The sequence below is a fragment of the Helianthus annuus genome, chromosome 15 (genome assembly GCF_002127325.2).
Source record: "Helianthus annuus cultivar XRQ/B chromosome 15, HanXRQr2.0-SUNRISE, whole genome shotgun sequence".
Classification (NCBI taxonomy): domain Eukaryota; kingdom Viridiplantae; phylum Streptophyta; class Magnoliopsida; order Asterales; family Asteraceae; genus Helianthus; species Helianthus annuus.
In genome coordinates, this window is record NC_035447.2 from 61654641 (window position 1) to 61672782 (window position 18142).

The 18142-nt window shown below is 30.6% G+C and overlaps 1 protein-coding gene across 2 annotated transcripts in view; it reads left to right on the forward strand.

Moving 5' to 3' along the window:
• The first annotated feature begins 2676 nt into the window (after positions 1–2676).
• Positions 2677–18142, forward strand: part of LOC110916161 (probable LRR receptor-like serine/threonine-protein kinase RFK1) — a 30431-nt gene continuing 14965 nt past the window's right edge. Inside the window, exons 1-9 of one of the 2 annotated variants that reach the window (XM_022160913.2) lie at positions 2677–3155; positions 3636–3813; positions 4337–4408; positions 4505–4573; positions 4664–4735; positions 4890–4961; positions 5069–5140; positions 5240–5311; positions 5442–5513. In XM_022160913.2, the coding sequence (XP_022016605.1) occupies positions 3062–3155; positions 3636–3813; positions 4337–4408; positions 4505–4573; positions 4664–4735; positions 4890–4961; positions 5069–5140; positions 5240–5311; positions 5442–5513 (773 nt within the window). In that variant the 5' untranslated portion in view covers positions 2677–3061. The remainder of the gene's footprint in view (positions 3156–3635; positions 3814–4336; positions 4409–4504; positions 4574–4663; positions 4736–4889; positions 4962–5068; positions 5141–5239; positions 5312–5441; positions 5514–18142) is intronic. The other variant, XM_022160912.2, reaches the window with a different exon arrangement.

The window sequence follows — 18142 nt, forward strand, 5'->3', positions numbered from 1 at the left end:
TACGAAGATTCTTCCCTGTTGATGTATGCCGGATAGTTTTCCTGAACCTATAAAGGTTTACAACCGTACCCATGTCACGGATAGCTATCCGTGTTGTGCGTACGAGAGTTCACCCGTATCCGTAGCCCGAATAGCCCTGTTGTGCGTACGAAGTTTCACCATCAGGGACAGGCTCTTGAAACAAGTTTCTGGTTAAAAAGGTGACGGTAAATCCAAAGCCATGTATAAATAAAGAAATAAATGCTTTGTTTCGCTTAGGTCGAGCAACCTGGCTAAAAAGGTGATGGTAAATCTAAAGCCATATATAAATAAAAAAAATAAATGCTTTGTTTCGTTTAGGTCGAGCAACAACAGTTTCTTGTTAAGAGAACGAACATTGGGCACGACCTCTTCCTCGTTCAAGTCTGGCAGCAACAGTTTCTTGTAAAAATCAGACATGCTAGACCCCTCACAAGAATTTCAAACGATAAAACTCTTTAGAATATTCGCCAAATAAATAGTTGGCATTCCACCACGACATCGTAACGATATTTATATACTATAAATAAGCAACTTTCTATGCATACAATGTTGTACTATATGCATCGGGTACTTTTCAAAAAAAAAAGGTGAAATGTTAGTTTTAACCTAAATCTTTAAATCTTTTACAATTTAACTTTACAAAATTGTAACCTTTTACTTTAAAGTCAAAATTTTTCTTATTTTACAATTTAACTTAACAACTTTTTTACATTCAACTTTGTTCTCTTATACTTTTCATCTTCAGCAAATTTTCGTTTTAGGTTTCTATATACTATAAATAAGTAACTTTTCTATGCATACAATGTTGTACTATATGCTTTGGGTTCTTTTAAAAAAAGTTGAAATTTCAGTTTTAACCTAAATCTTTAAATCTTTTACAATTTTAACTTTAAAAAATTGTAACCTTTTACTTTAAAGTCACAATTTTTCTTATTTTACAATTTAACTTAACAACTTTTTTACATTCAACTTTGTTCTCTTATACTTTTCATCTTTCGCAAATTTTTCGTTTTAGATTTCGTACTAAATTCTGTGAGTTACCACAGAGCAACATGTGTGTGGTTCAATGTTTTTACATTTCATTCATAATTTTGCGAGTTAACACGGCGCAACGTCCATGTGTAGTTCAAGGTTTTACATCTATTGTTTTTCATTTAATAGGTTTGTCGCAACGCGTGAGTCATTGATCAACTTTGTTATTTTTTTATATGATTTGTCTTTCGGTTTCTTGCAATTTTAACCTCACAAAAATGATTTTTTTACCTTTTTAACCCAAAACTTATTATCTTTTAGAATTGAACCTCATAATGTTTTTAGTTTCAACTTTGGTCTCCTGTACTTTTCATCCATCCCAAATTTTCGTTTACGTTTCGTACTAAATTATGCGAGTTAACACGGCGCAACATGCGTGTGTGATTCAACCTTTATACGTTTTGTTCATAATTTTGCGAGTTAACACGACGCAACACCCATGTGTTGTTCAATGTTTTAGGTCTATTTTTCTCATTTGATAGATTCGTCGCAACGCATGGGTCTTAGATCGACTTAGTTATTTTTTAATTGTTCTACATTTTGGTCCATCACTTCGTTTTAACACGCCTCAACTTCAGCGTTGATGGTTGCTGACGGTTATGTGACATTGGTGCTATTTGACATGCTTTTACGCCTCTGCCGCAACGCACTAGTGCTTAATTCTAGCTTTTTTTTAATGGACGTTATTTTTTTATTTTTTTAATGGACGTTTTTTTTGTTTTTAATTCTAGTTGAAATTGAAATTAAAATTCAAATGTATGTATGAAAATCGGAATACTTGGATGAAACAACCTTAATCTCTTTATCTAGAAGCCAACAAAAGAAGACCAATAAGTCATTCAAACACGTTGAGGGCCCCACAACTTAAGTCTACCTGCAATGTTCGTCAATCCGTGAAACTACCTGCAAATAGGTGTTGAAATAGTACAATCCATGAAATTACCAATAAGGGTGAAGAGGGTGCATCCTTCACTTGAGAGAAATTTTTACCCACTCAATAATAATGTGTTATGTCAATTTCCCTCTAAAACACTACTCTTGTCTAAAAAAACATAAGAGATGGTTTCACTCAAACCATTTAAAAAAACATGATTGGTTGAAAGATAGTGCACCCACCATTACCCCTCTCCCTCATCTTCCCCGCATGCATGCGGCAAAGTAGTCCCCGCAAAACACCTTCCCCGAGCGGCAAAACAGGGACGGCGGTGCACACCTCATGCGGCAAACCCTCACCGCGCTTGGTTTCCCCACTCCACCCCGTTCACCCTAAGGTGTTGAAAATAGTACAATCCAGAAATTACTTGCAATAACCTTTTGAGGGTTGAAACAGTACAATCCATGAAATTACCTGCAATAAGGTGTTGAAATAGTACAACCATGAAATTACTCCAATAAGACTATCTCCAATACTATGTGCGTTTTTATGTGTCCTTAGCTGTCACGTCATCTGTCACATCATATCCTTACAAACCCTCGTTTCATCTATAACCCTACAAATATCCTTACCTTAATTAATTTCTACCTCATCACCTACTCACTACACACAATATTTGAACAAAACCTTTTTATTTTTTTTTACTTTGAGTCCACTCATATGTAAAATCCAAGAAAAATAAACGCCCAGAAGAGCTTTTTTGCCACAGACATGTATGGACACACTTTCATAAGGGCTATTAAGAATTTTAAAGGATTCACCACCAACAGCCGCATTGGAGTTAGGCTAAGCTTTTGAGGTGTTGAAATAGTACAATAATCCATGAAATTACTGCAATAAGCTTTTGAGGTGTTGAAATAGTACAATAATATATCCATGAAATATCACATTCGTTTTTCCATCCATTCCAGTCTATCTCTACCTTTCCCCATCTCCCTTCAAAAATAAAGAATCTTTGAACTCTGCCAGTATGTTATGTTAGATCTAGGGCTGTTTAAAATAAATGAAAAAAAAGTGGTCTGATTGAATGAAATATCTCATTAGTCCTCCCATCACCCTTTCAATTCTGTAACAATGGCGGCAACAAAAGCTGAATTCATGCTGCTTCTGATTCTCAATGTGATCATCATGCAAAGATTAGCTGAATCCGGTGTGCCACAACAAGAAGGTAATACAATCTTTAGTGTGTGTGTGGATATTTTGTTAAAAAAAAAAATCACACCTTTTTGGTTTCAAGAAAAGGCAGTCTTTATTTTGCCGATGGTGTTACAATTTCAAATTACATAGCAATCTTTATTAATGTATATATATATATTGATAAATTTCAAGAATTCATGTGAATGTTGGAGTTGAAAATGAGTGTTATGTGCCTTATGTCCAAGGCTTGATGTAAAACTACTATTGAGAGCCGGGGTCTCACCGGGAGCAGCCTCTCTATTCCTACGGGGTAGAGGTAAGGTTGTCTACATCTTACCCCTCCTCAGACCCTACCTTAGTTTTGCTATTGGTGGGATTTATTGAGTATTATGATGATGATGATGATGTTGGAGTTGAAAATGAGCTAGTTTGACTCTAAAAGTAAAATTATATGTATTTTCATGATTGGAAGTCAATTATGATTTGTTACCTTTCTGTTAATTCGATTTAGTGGAAGCTGTTGGGAACATTCTTGCTTCCATGAATGCAACAAGTTGGAGATTTGATGGTGCTGATTGCAGTCTTTATATGGTTTCTGAAGTGCCAAAGCCATCTCAAGAAGCTAATGCCAGCATTGGATGTGATTGCAACATTGGCAACCATACCGATGATTGTCATGTCGTATGGATGTATATATTTCTTTCTTTTAATTCTATTCATTTACTTTCAGTTTCAAGCAAAGAGTACTTGTGTAGTTGTGTTCCAAAAAGAGGGCACTTTGACTTCGGAAGTCAAACTATGCATTTTGTAATGGAATTCATATAGGTTTTCTTTGCATGGCCATGTCACCCTTTTTCAATGTCTATTTTGTATCTCTTGAAATTGTTAAGATCTTGACTCTGAGAAGAGCATATCTTTGACATTAAAGTTAACACTACCTTCAAGGGGTTGGCGCAGTGGTAAGTGCTTGAGTCCCTTTAGCAGAGGTCTTAGATTCGAATCCGCTTCCGCTGGTTTTATGCCTTTAACCTCCTTGAAGACCACAGGCCCAAAGCAAGCTGTGTTTTACCATATCACATTGGTTGTTAGTAGGTTATTGGTGGGGTCAGTTTTCCGGTATCAGTTCTCACGTTTACCAAAAAAAAGTCAATTCTCTTCGATTTCAACCCGACTCAAGTTATGGGAATTTATCTAACTCTTTTGTATATGCAGCACACACCAGTTTTGCAGCCTTGATGGGGTACTGTCACCTGAATTAGTAAAGCTCCCTTACCTCCGGTCCATGTAAGTCCTCTTCTAAATACATGGTTAACTTAAATGCCGAACTTTTTATATAATCAAAATCTAATGAAACTGAATTATATCTTGTTCTGTTTTCAGAGATTTTGCTTACAATTACTTAAGTGGCACAATACCGCCTGAATGGGGTTCAACAACGTTACATGAAATGTGAAATCTCCATTTTACCCTTGAGTTCCGTAGTTTTTACTGCATTAGAGCTTATAGTTGTAAACTTTGAACATATTCTTCCATATGCAGCTCTCTTCTTGGTAACCGTTTAACTGGATCAATCCCACGGGAACTAGGCAATATCAGCACTCTCACAAAACTGTATGTTGTTGGTGTTTTTCTTTCTTCGGTTCTATCAATTTAGACTTTTTATATCACATGGGTCAAAAAATCTTTAGATGATTTTAATTTTAACCATAGTTACTTTTATGTTTATATGGATTCATATACTCATCTAGAAAAAATTCTGGATCAGGAACTTTGAAGCAAACCAGCTTTCAGGAACTATTCCATCTGAGTTAGGGAGATTAACAAATTTAAAAACATTGTAAGGCTGATTAAGTTTTTGAGTTACAAATTTTCTTCCTTTACTTGACTTATTTCTCCAGAATTAGAACCTGATTAAGCTATTTATGCCATAATATTATATTTCAGGATATTGTCTTCAAATAGGTTGACCGGAAGGCTGCCAACGACCCTCGGTCAACTAGGAAATCTAACAGACTTGTAAAGTCTTTACTTTATGCGATTATACCCGTAGTCAAAGTTTTCTGATTCCACTGTTATTTAAGCCTAAAACTGAGAATCTTGTTCATTTACTTGCAGTAGGATAAACGAAAACAATTTCAGCGGGTCGATACCTGATTTTATACAAAACTGGAGATTACTTACTAGATTGTAAGATGTTTCATGTTTACTTTCATAACTATTTACAACATAGTCTTCTAGATCCTAATAATTACACATTTGAGTAACTGCATAACACGTTCAGAAACGTTATAATTTTAACGTTTGGATGTTTTTAAAGACAGATGGTGGCGGGTGGACTCATGGGACCTATTCCTTCTAACATATCTCTTCTAGAGAATCTAACCGATCTGTAAGTTAGGAATCTTTTCTTGTTGAAACTGTTCATTTGTGTCAAGAAAGTGATTACTTATATAGGGCTAGGTTAACGTACAAATGCCTTTATCGTACATTACGTACGCTACAATCTCAGCCGTCCGATCATCTTCCCGCATTGAATTCTCATGTTGTTTTTTTATAACAATTTCGCATGTTGGTTTTTTAACATGCGATTTCATCAAAATTACCACATGCGAAATTGTTACAAAAAAACAACATGCTATTTCATCAAAATTATCACATGCGAAATTGTTATAAAAAAAACATGCTATTTCATCAAAATTATCACATGCGAAATTGGTACAAAAAAACAACATGCGAATTCATCAAAAATTATCACATGCGAAATTATTATAAAAAAACAACATGCGATTTTAAAATGCGGGAAGATGATCTTACGGCTGAGATTGAAGCGTACGTAATGTACGATAAACAATATTGTACAGTACTCTTTACCTATATATATATAGGGGGCTGCTAGAATGAAAACCACCCCGAGTTGTAAGAACCGCGAGAACTACACCCCACGGAGCGCCGTTCGCCATGATTTTTTTTTACAAGTAGATGTGTGTATTATAAACACAGCCGTAAAAAATCATGGCGAACGGCGCTCCGTGGGGTGTAGTTTTTTACACCACAAGTTTGGTGTTTTTTAGTTTTTTTTCTTTTTTTTTTTCACCAAACTTGTGGTGTAAAAAACTACACCCCACGGAGCGTCGTTCGCCATGATTTTTTACGGCTGTGTTTATAATATACACATCTACTTGTAAAAAAAAATCATGACGAACGGCGCTCAGTGGGGTGTAGTTCTCGCGGTTCTTACAACTCGAGGTGGTTTTCATTCTAGCGGCTCCCTATATATATATATATATATACATATATATATATATATATATATATATATATATATATATATATATATATATATATCCACTAAAAATGGATTTTGCCTAAGTAGCCTAAGAAGATTCTGATGATGACATGTGGCACTCCTAATAAGTAGGAATGAAGGACATTTTGTTCCTTATAAATAGGAGTAAAATTGACTTGTGGCACCCCTTTTGTTTTTTTTAAAATACAACAAAAAAATCCAGTACAAAAAAAATTAGCATAAAAAATCTAGTACAAAAAAATATAGCACAAAAAAATCTGGTACAAAAACATATAGCAAAAAAAATTCAGCAAAAAATGTAGTACAAAAAAAATCTAACACAAAAAATTGAGAAAAAAAATTAAAGACAAAAAAATTCAGCACAAAAAATCTAGCACAAAAATATAGTAAAAAAATGCAGCACAAAAAAATGTTATACAACATAGAAATACAACACATTTTAGTGGGTTTTTTTAGTCTCCATATTTTATATATAGCAATATGGTACTCAAATTAAATATAAAAAGACGCTTGATTTTACGGTGAAATTTTTATGAAAAAATAATGTCGTATAAAAAAGTTACGAACGTTTAAAAAACGGGGGTGGAATATGCATGTGCCTTGCATGTGGAGAGAGAAAGTCCATAAATAGGATTTTCCCAAGATACCCTTGCACTCCCCTTTTTCATACACTTTCATCTTAACCATTGATTTGAAAAATGAATGGATAAGATTTCTTCTCATTCTACTTAGGCAAAATAAATATATATAAGGGAAGGATCTACTAAAAAGTGGATTTTGCCTAAGTAGCCTAAGAAAGATTGTGATGATGACATGTGTCACTCCTAATAAATAGGAATGAAGGTTATTTTGGTCCTTATAAATATGAGTAAAAATGACATGTGGCATTCCTTTTGTTTTTTAAAAATACAACAAAAAATATAGTACAAAAAAATTTAGCACAAAAAATATAGTACAAAAAAAATATAGCACAAAAAATGTAGTACAAAAAAATATAGCACAAAAAAATCCAGTACAAAAAAATATAGCACAAAAAAATTCAGCAAAAAATGTAGTACAAAAAATCCAGCACAAAAAATTGAGAAAAAAATTAAGACAAAAAAAATCAGTACAAAAAATTGAGCACAAAAATATAGTACAAAAATTCGGCACAAAAAAATGTTATACAACATAGAAATACAACACATTTTAGTGGGTTTTTTTAGTATTCATATTTTATATAGCAATATGGTACTCAAATTAAAGATAAAAAAACGCTCGATTACGGTGAAATTTTTATGAAAAAATAATGTCGTATAAAAAAGTTATGAACGTTTAAAAAACGAGGGTGAAATATGCATGTGACTTGCATGTGGAGAGAGAAAGTCCATAAATAGGATTTTCCCAAGATACCCTTGAACTCCTCCTTGTTAAGATTACTTCTTATCCTATTTAGACAAAATAAACTTTTTAATATATATATATATATATATATATATATATATATATATATACTAGGTTAGAACCCCGTGTATTACACGGGTTGAATAAATATAATTTTATATACTAAATAATAAAATAGTTACATCTTTTAAAAACTCTTGTATTGCACGATTGAATAAACAAATGTCTTACACGAATAATGTAATCCGTTAAACATTTAGTCATCAAGATGTGTTTTCTAACAAAAGTAACTTTAACATCTCACTTTATTTTTTATTAGTTTAGAGAGTTGTTTATTACATGGTTTATAACATTTTACTTTGTTTTTTTATTTATTATTAGATTAGAAACTTACGTATTACCAGATGTTGGATAATCAGCAGAAAAAAAAAGAAAAGAAATATTTTAGTAAAAAATATTAAATATACAAGAGATAAGCTGGATTTTATGATTTAATATTATTATTTCATTGGAGTGTAAAACAGGATAATGAGATCCTTTATTAGAAATAGGATTCTAAATATACCATGTATAAAAAATATATATGTTCTACATGTATTGAATAAATCCTTATAACGGAACAGTTGATGAAAATAAATATTTTTATTTTAATATGTGATTATCAGTTATCATTGTCCTTATCATCAAAATATTAAAACAATTAAAAGTACCAATTAAATAAAATCTTTATCTTTATAAATATTTAAAACGCTAATATATTTTTTTTAGATTTTAATAATTAATATATTATTATCAGTTATCTTTGTCTTTATCATTAAAATCTCTTATACAAATTTTAAATTTAATATTATCAATAAATGACTTTTCATAATAAATGTTTGGAAAAATAATTAAGACTGCCTCATAGAACGCCATGTGTCCCTAATATGGTTTCTTTTATTATATGTATATATATATATATATATATATATATATATATATATATATATATATATATATATATATATATATATATATATATATATAGGATAAGGATCATGTGAGAAGTAGTAGGCTATTTGAGAAATCTGAGAAGCATTCTGGACCACACATTTTCCTTAAGCAAAAAAATGCAAGAAAAATGTAAAAAATGCAATTTTTTTTTGGAAAAATCGCAGGTTTTTCTTTAAGAATTTAATTTTTTATTTTTAAATTTTTTTTTTTGGGATTTATACACATGTGTATATTGTTAATCTTTTTAACTATACATATATGTATATTGTCAATTATACATATATGTATATACATGTTTAAAATTGAAAAATAAGTGTTATTTAGGATTTAGCATTAGTATTTAGGGTTTAGCATTAGGGTTTAGGGTTTAGCTTTATGGTTTAGGGTTTAGCTTTAGGGTTTAGCATTAGGGTTTAGTAATAGTATTTAGGGTTTAGCATTAGGGTTTAGCTTTAACTTTTGGGTTTAGCTTTATCTTTAGGGTTTAGCGTTAAGGGTTTAGCTTTAGGGTTTAGTTTTAGCTTTAGGGTTTAGCATTAGGGTTTAGAATAGGGGTTTAGCTTTAGGGTATAGCATTAAGGTTTAGCTTTAGTGTTTATGGTATAAGGTTTAGGATTTATAACACATATTTTTTCAATTTTAAACATGTATATACATATATGTATAATTGTCAATATACATATATGTATAGTTAAAAGATTAATATTATACACTTGTGTATAAATACCAAAAAAATAAAAAAATAAAAAATTTAATCCTTAAAGAAAAAGCTGTGATTTTTCGAAAAAAAAATTTTTTTTGCATTTTTTCACCTTTTTTTTTTTTTTTTTTTTTTGCATTTTTTGCTTAGGAAAAATGTGTGGTCCAGATTGCTTCTCAAGTTTCTCAAATAGGGTGGACTTCTCTTAGGATCCCTACCCTATATATATATATATTGGAGAGTTCAAATGAGAAGAATTTTTTTGTAAGAAGAAAAAAGAAGAAATTTCAACCAATATGAATGCTTTATTTTACTTCATTTAATATAAGTATTTAATTTTACTATAAGGGTACATTGGTAAATCTACATAGGTCATTAATTTGTAGTTTTCCTCTTTAATAGCTAACTATATTAAATTTCTTTTGTAACTTATTTCAAAATATATATTTTTTCAAAAAAAAATCAAATAAAATAATTTAAAGTGTAGGAAAAATTACGAGTTGTGTAGGAAAAATTACGAGTTGTGTAGGATAAATTTCAACGTGTAGGATGAATTTCGAAATATGTAGGATAACTTTTGATGTGTGTAGGCAAAAAAAATTTAGTGTGGAGGATAATAGTCTTTATGACTAATTAATTAGTAAAAAATGATAATAAATGAGATAAGTGAAAAAAATATTTAATGTTTTACAAAATTACCCTTTGTTCTTTTTCTTCTCAACTAATTTTTCTTCTATATATATACTAGGTTATAACCCGTGAATACTCACGGGTTGACAATCTATCTTTGTAACCAAATAAATATATACAAATATATTAATAAACGAAAAATTCTATGATAAATAAGGTGTATGAATAAACATTTAAAAACTATAAACATAACAAAGTAAATGTATATCATACAAAAACCAAATATCCAAAACTTAAATGTAAAATAATTAATCACTACTCTTTTTTTTTTGGTGAGGTACAACCAACTCAACATTCAACACTTGATGAGTTTCATCAAAAGAAAAGTGAATTGTATCACGCTCGTTAATGCGAGCACGTTTCATGAATCTGGACCATTTGCATAACGCATAACGCCAGCTTTCTCCTCTCTTTTCACGTCTGGTACGGTTGGTAAACTCGTCTTGCTCAGGCAGATGCAAAAGTCTAACGTTCATAGGTTTTAAATCAGCACCAAGTTTAGCCATACTTGAAACCTTATCAGGCAGTCGCTGTATTGTTTATAAAATCAAAATTAATAAGAAGAAGAATATAAAAATAATAATGTATTTCTATGTGACTAAAAAATATATAATTTTTATTATATAGTACTTGCTAAAATAATATTAAAACTTACAAAATCTTTAGAAGCCATGCGCCTAAACTTATAAACACGAACATTTTGGTGTTCATCAATAGCTGGCTCGTCAACTACATCAATAGGTGCAACTACAGTCTGAAAATAACATACAACAATTATTATAATAACAATATAGTAATTAAATATATAAAGAACCAAGCAAATGTATACTTACCTCATCAAGTTGTATATCAGCATAATTAATTTCAACACCATTTTTTCCAATAATTCTTAAATGGAAATAATTTGCAAAACCTCTTGTAAATATTAGATAACAACCGGCCTCCAATTGAAACAAATTAACAATAACATCAAAACCAATGGAGAAACCAACTTTACCAAAAAAACGTTTCAATCTTGACGTGAAAGATTTTGTTGCCTACATCTATAATGGAAATTATATCATCTGAAGTATAATCATAGAAATTAGGCAGTATACACTCAGGAATTACCTGTATAAATAATTAAAAAAAATGTTACTTTTGTAATCCGTTCATAAAACCTAAATATATTAACATAAATAAAATGAAAGAAAAACTAATCTTACAATAAAGTTAGATGTTGTAGGTAACAGAGATGTCCAGAAAGAGCTTTGAAACACACCATCAATGAAAGGTGTTAGTTTGAATATAGATAAATCGACAGAATTGAAGAGCACCAAACATCCTTTTTTGAGTTTTAAATGTTTCACAACATTTGACCAACCATGGAAAAAGAAATGTTTTCCTTTGGCTTCGCTTAAAGAAACATTAAATTTTCGACCATCTTGAGTTTGTATCATAACATTTTTGGGTGCTTTATCGTTACCCCACAATTTGGATGCAGCGTCTAAAGGAATCGCCTAATAAAGCAAGGAATCCAAAATAACTTATAATTATAATTATAATTGTAAATTATAAACCATAAGATAATTTTAAATTGTATTTCATGATAACAAATAAAAAAATATAATAAATGTCTGAATTTAGAAAATACCAGTAAAACTTCGTCCGCTCGATTCATGTGTCTACAAAAGAAAGGTTCTCTAATACTGATTGAAAAACATAATATATTAATAAAATATAACTTGTTAATGGGTATAATGCACAACAAAGTATAACATTAAAAAGAAAAAAATACCTGGAAGAACTTTCAGACATATTTAAAAGCTACAAACACATGTAACGTAGAAAAAACAATTAACAATATGTATATTATAAATTATGAAAATAATTAAATTATTTTTTAATTTCAGTCATAATATATTCTGATTACTTCAAAAACATATATGATATATTAAATAAAATGAATTGTGATAATATATTCTTATCAACCATGTGATAATATATTATTACTTAAAAAACATAAATTAAAACACATACCCAAACGTTATCAAGCATGTGATAATATAGGCTTATTAGTTTCAAAACATATTACATAATCCATGGTGATTAGTTACATAAACAACAATGTCATAAAGATGTAAAAATAAAAGTTTCTTATACATTAATAGGTTTAATAAACATACATAATTTAATTATCTTACCTTGTAGATTTAATCCACGATCAAGACCAGCTGAGTTGATTTTGATTCGGACAACTTAGATATATAAACAAACTCTTTTGTTATTATACACAAAAACGAATTTCAGAAGATATATATATATATATATATATATATATATATAGTGGAGGGTTCAAATGAGAAGAAATTCTTTGTAAGAAGAAAAAAGAAGAAATTTCAACCAATAGAAATGCTTCATTAGACTTCATTTAATATTTGTACTTAATGTAACTATAAGGGTATATTAGTAAACTTACATACATCATTAATTGGTAGTTTCATCTTTAATAACTAACTATATTAAATTTGTAACTTATTTTTAAAATATATATTTTTCACAAAAAATAAAAATAAAAATTCATTTATAGTGTAGGATAAATACGAGGCGTGTAGGATAAATTACGAGTTGTGTAGGATAAATTTCAATATGTGTAGGATAAATTTCGAAATGTGTAGGATAACTTTTGATGTGTGTAGGCAAAAATATTTAGTGTGGAGGATTATAGTCTTAATGACTAATTAATTAGTTAAACATAATAATAAATGAGATGAGAAAAAAACTATTTTATGTTTTACAATTATACCCTTTTATTCTTTTTCTTCTCAATAAAATTTTCTTCTCAAATGAACCTTCCCCTATATATATATACTAGTTTAAGAACCCGCGAGGTTCGCGGGTGGACTAAAACACAAATGAATAACTTTAATTTATTGAAGTAATCGTTTGAATTAAATAACCGTTCAAGTAATAATAAATTAGTAAACTACAATGAGACAACTAATGTAATATATCTCGAGATACATGATGATGCAAATTTGTGTAATATTGTGTTTATGGAAGATAATGGATAGCGAATTATAAGTGAACGTACTGTTTATTTATGTATAATTTTAGGTTAATATTTAAGTATGTGTATGAGTATACATGTTTTTTATTACATTAACAAAATTGAGTAAAAAACAACAAAAATAAACATTAAATGACTTCAAAAAAATGTTATTATGATTTTTTAGGGAACAGTTACATGGAATGAATGATCGAACGATGATGTATGTAGTTTAATGATTTTACAGGCTGGCGGGTATTTAGTCTTAAAAATATTTCATCTAATTCCAATACAAAATAATAAAAAAACAACCAAATTTATATAAACTACACCAAAATCTTGATATTTAGACATGGTCTACCTCTAAAGCTTTGCTAGTTATTGCCTTCAACTCCTGCAATTTTACATATTACAGTAGAACCACATAATGAGAAATCGAGAACAAATATACGTATATAAACCAAATATTATCTTTATTACTCTTGACAATTGATGATCGTGATTTACCTCATATGAGTTCGATATACATCACATCTATTCTTGATGGCAATGAAACTTGCGAGCTTTGGTCTCCCTGTTGTTGAGATCGGGGAAAAGGACGCGATAGAGAGTAAATTATTGCATGTCAGTTAAATAGAGTTTCATAACCTGTTCAAGCCGAAAAAAAGGCATATTCAAATACTATCCCATACAAAATGTTTTACTGACAATTATTCAAATAACCAGTTTAAGACATGTAAATAGTCTATATTCTTAATACAATGATCTTCAGCATGCTTTTTTGATATGCCATATTTAAAGAAAAGACCAAAATCCATCTTTACCCATTATCAGATTCATCATCCAAAAGACCAAAACAATAAAAGAAACCATAAATCCTAACCATAACTGAAAATCAATTTCATAGAGAGAAATTCTATTAGAAAATAACAAATTCATCGGGTATCCTCCATAAAGATTCATTAATCGGGTAAGGCTTTTGATACAACTTCGAAGCCTGAGTGAGACACCGTCTCCATGGCAATGGGTCACAGCCCTTGATCATAAGACTTTGCGCTACATTCCAAACATCTTTACAAAACGACCCGATATCATAATCCATATACACTTGAAGCTCTTTCTTAACCGACACACACCCATGCCCTATAGTATTATATATCTTCTCACTCCCATATATGTTCTTTTTCCCTACACGATTCTCCTTCGGGGTTATATACTTCCTAATTTCCTCCGTAACAAACGTGTTGATAAACGGATCCTCATTGGTCGTCCCATTTTCAACAGTAGGTAACCGAATCTGCCTAAGAGCGATATGAGCACTATACAGAGGCTGAATCACCTCTTCTTCTATAAACCTTTTATACTCCAACATCGAAACATTCGTTTTCGCCAAAGCAACAAAACCTTGAGCGAAATTCCATAAGCCGACAATCTGCGTTTTGATTTGTTATCACTTAAACATCGCTTAGGTTAATCGTATACTTTAACAGGTCAATCCCCTAATATAGGGAAGGCAATTGGCGGTGTAAAACAATCTATTTCCCCCTCAAATTGCAACTTTCTTCATTAAAACACGTAAAACACCCATGAAATCACTCTTCCTAAACACTAAGACCTAGCTTCAGATAAAATAAAAAAAAAATAATTTCACTTTCAAACAATTATTAAATGATTAAAATATATGCAAAGATGGTCAGGTAATCTGAATAATATGAACATCCACATTTAACACAAGTAGGATTAGTCTACCCCGAAACAATCTAAACATCTACATCACATTCATAACCACGTTTTGCCAATAACTCATTACTAAAAATATTGGACGTTGAACTAACATCTTCTATGCAAATTATTTAAAAAACAAAAATCTCACCTTTTTTTTTGCTTGACCATGGCAAGAATGAGATCAAATTCTTAAAAACCCAAAGGCCTCATCGAACTTGATATTGATTTGATTTTAATGCCCATTCTTTTAGAGGAAGCTCTGATTCGCGATCTACAGGACCCAAAGACACACAATATCAACCAAATTAAATGATGCTCAAATACCGCACAACTACGACAACTCTACAAACAAACCATTCGAATCTGCAGCGCATAATAACTAAAGATGTGAACAAACAAAAAATAGACATCTTCATGTATAAAACAGAGAAGTACGTTTAGAGAGCGAAAGAGAATAAGTAAACCCGAATGCCATGCTCGAGGCAGTTAAGTTCCCAGTAGGTGTTTCCGACCTAAAGACAATCAAACTGTGTAGATATTAAAAATAAATAAAAAACAATCTTTTATTATAATTTAGTATTATAATTGAAAGCCAATTCCGTCTTCTTCCCGATATCACTTTAGGGATTCCAGAACTGGGTTATCAGCGTATGAAACGGGTAATCATTATATATAACACTTTAAACAAATGTAATATTTATATAAACAAACCTCCAATCTCTACAAAGATCGATCCGGTTGGATTGAATGAAAGTATGCATTCGGTGACATTAGGATTTTAGAATAGAAGAAAGAAAAAGCAAGAAAGAAATCAGGGAAAAAGAAGGTAGCAGGGTTTATATATGGATCCGAATTAGGTGTGTCACTGAAAAAAAGCGGACCCGGAAGTTTGAAGCTTCTACAATTAACTTTTATATAATCTGAACAATATGAATAATCATTTAAAATAAAGGCACCAAATCATAGCAATATTGAAGACGATGGGGTTATTATTGTCTCTCGATAAAAAGTTACATGTACCAACTGATTCTGTTGAACAGGAGGCCTGAAACAGGCTTGATGAAACTGTGTTTGCTCTCATAAAAACCAATCTGTCTTCATATCTTCTACATTTGGCTAGAGCTACAGTCTTTGCTTCTGATTCAGGAAAACGAATAGAAAATACACTTTATCATTATGTTTGTGCCCTAAAAAATTGAATAAGAAACCTTTTACTTACTCGTTCTAGGATAGAATTCACATTTAAACTCAAAATTAAAAAAAAAACCGCAATCAATGAATGAAGTGGAAGGTTTGAGATTACAGTTTGTTATATATGATCTTCAGATTTGTCTTGCAAAAGAGGGGATCTTCAGCTCTCCCAAGTTCAACAATTTTCTCTTCTGTAGACTTTCCCTTTATCACCCAACCATCACGACTTCTTTGTTCACCAAACATACCTCAACATACGGTTTTTATTTGCGATTGATCTCCCTTTGTTGCCTAACCATCACAGGAATCAGAGTATCAGGCAATTCGTCAAACAACTGGTCTGCAACAAAAACAAAACACCCTTAGATGCAGTTGAAAACACTCAGACATGGAATTTAAGCAGTTTATGAGTATAATAAGGTCAAATAAACGTTAATGAAACCAAAAATCAATTTCATGGAGAGAAATTCTATTAGAAAATAACAAATTCAGAGTTTAAGCTACAACTTTGAGATCGTTTGTTAATATTGGTCCAAATAGTCAAATCCGTATAATTGGACCGAAATCTGAAAGTGAAATCGGAACCTTAAAATATGACTGGCTTATTAAGAAAAGCTTTTAATTGGAAATTTCCTTTCCGTTCACACATTATGTCAACCAGTTGGTATGCAGTAGGTAAGGGTTAGCTTATAATGGCAAATATCAGAAATATATAATTCAAATAGAATCCTTCAATACAAAATCACACGGTCAATCAATCATCAAACCATAACTAAACAAAATCTCGAAACGAAACAAACGGAATTATCAAAATTAGGGTTTAAGATCTTCCTAAATCAACTTCTCATTCAGTCAATTTCACTAACACATAAACTCAACATCCATAAACCGATCAATCAATCATCAAACCCTAACTAAACAAAATCTAAAAAACATATCAGCAATGCCACTGATAAAAACAGAGAGGGTCGCATGCCACTGATAGGTTAGAGCTAAAAATTAAGAACAAACTAAAAAACCCTGAACATTAGTGTTACGGATTTGTAAAAAAAACCCACAAAATCTACAATTAGGGTTTTAGAACTTTTATAATTCACCAAAATTTATACATACGTACAACGATTAAAGCAATATAACGTAAATGATGTGTGTGTTATAGTCAAGGAAATCAAATAACATATATCGATCAATCATTAGGGTTACAGATTTGTATAACCCCGACAAAATCCACAACGATTGATCAAATCAAAAAGTAATTTGACCTTAAACTAACAAATAAGATGGATTGAGAGCACCTGATAAATTCTGTCTCTAATTCTATAAACCCTAGTTTTTGCTTTCAATCAATTTCTCCATCAAGACGGGTTGCTTTCAATCGCGATTGAAATGAAGAAAGCTTGGGGGTCTGGAGATTGCAAATAACAATTATCTATGGAATGAAGATCTTAGAATATTTGTAAAGAGGCGACAGAGGGACAGAGGAAAAAGAGAGAAACCCTAGAAATATGAGGGAAAGAATAAGAGAATTAGGGTTTTTGAATGATTGAGAAGCCGTGTTTGAGAAAATAAAATGCCGCTCAAAATCAATAGAGGAGGAATATCACATTGCCACGTGGCAGAGATTGGCTTAAGTTACTGCCAAGTGGCACCAAAGTGTTTTGTTTTAATATAGATAATAGATATAGGAGACATCTAGTAACATATAAAAATTCAATTTATTACATATCTTTTGAAATTTTATATAACAAATGAAGATACATATTTCCAAATATGTATTGATAGAAATCAATTGTAATTATTACATTATAATTTGTTACAATTAGATGGAAGTTTCTAAAAATAAAATATCATTACGAAAATAAAATCATTCTTGAAGAACCATGATAAAAGTCAAATGTTATTGAATTAAAAAAAGAGATTTCTTCATAATCATCGATATATATTTAGGTTTAATTTATTAATTTTTTATTATTTAGGTTATATGATAACATAACCTGAATT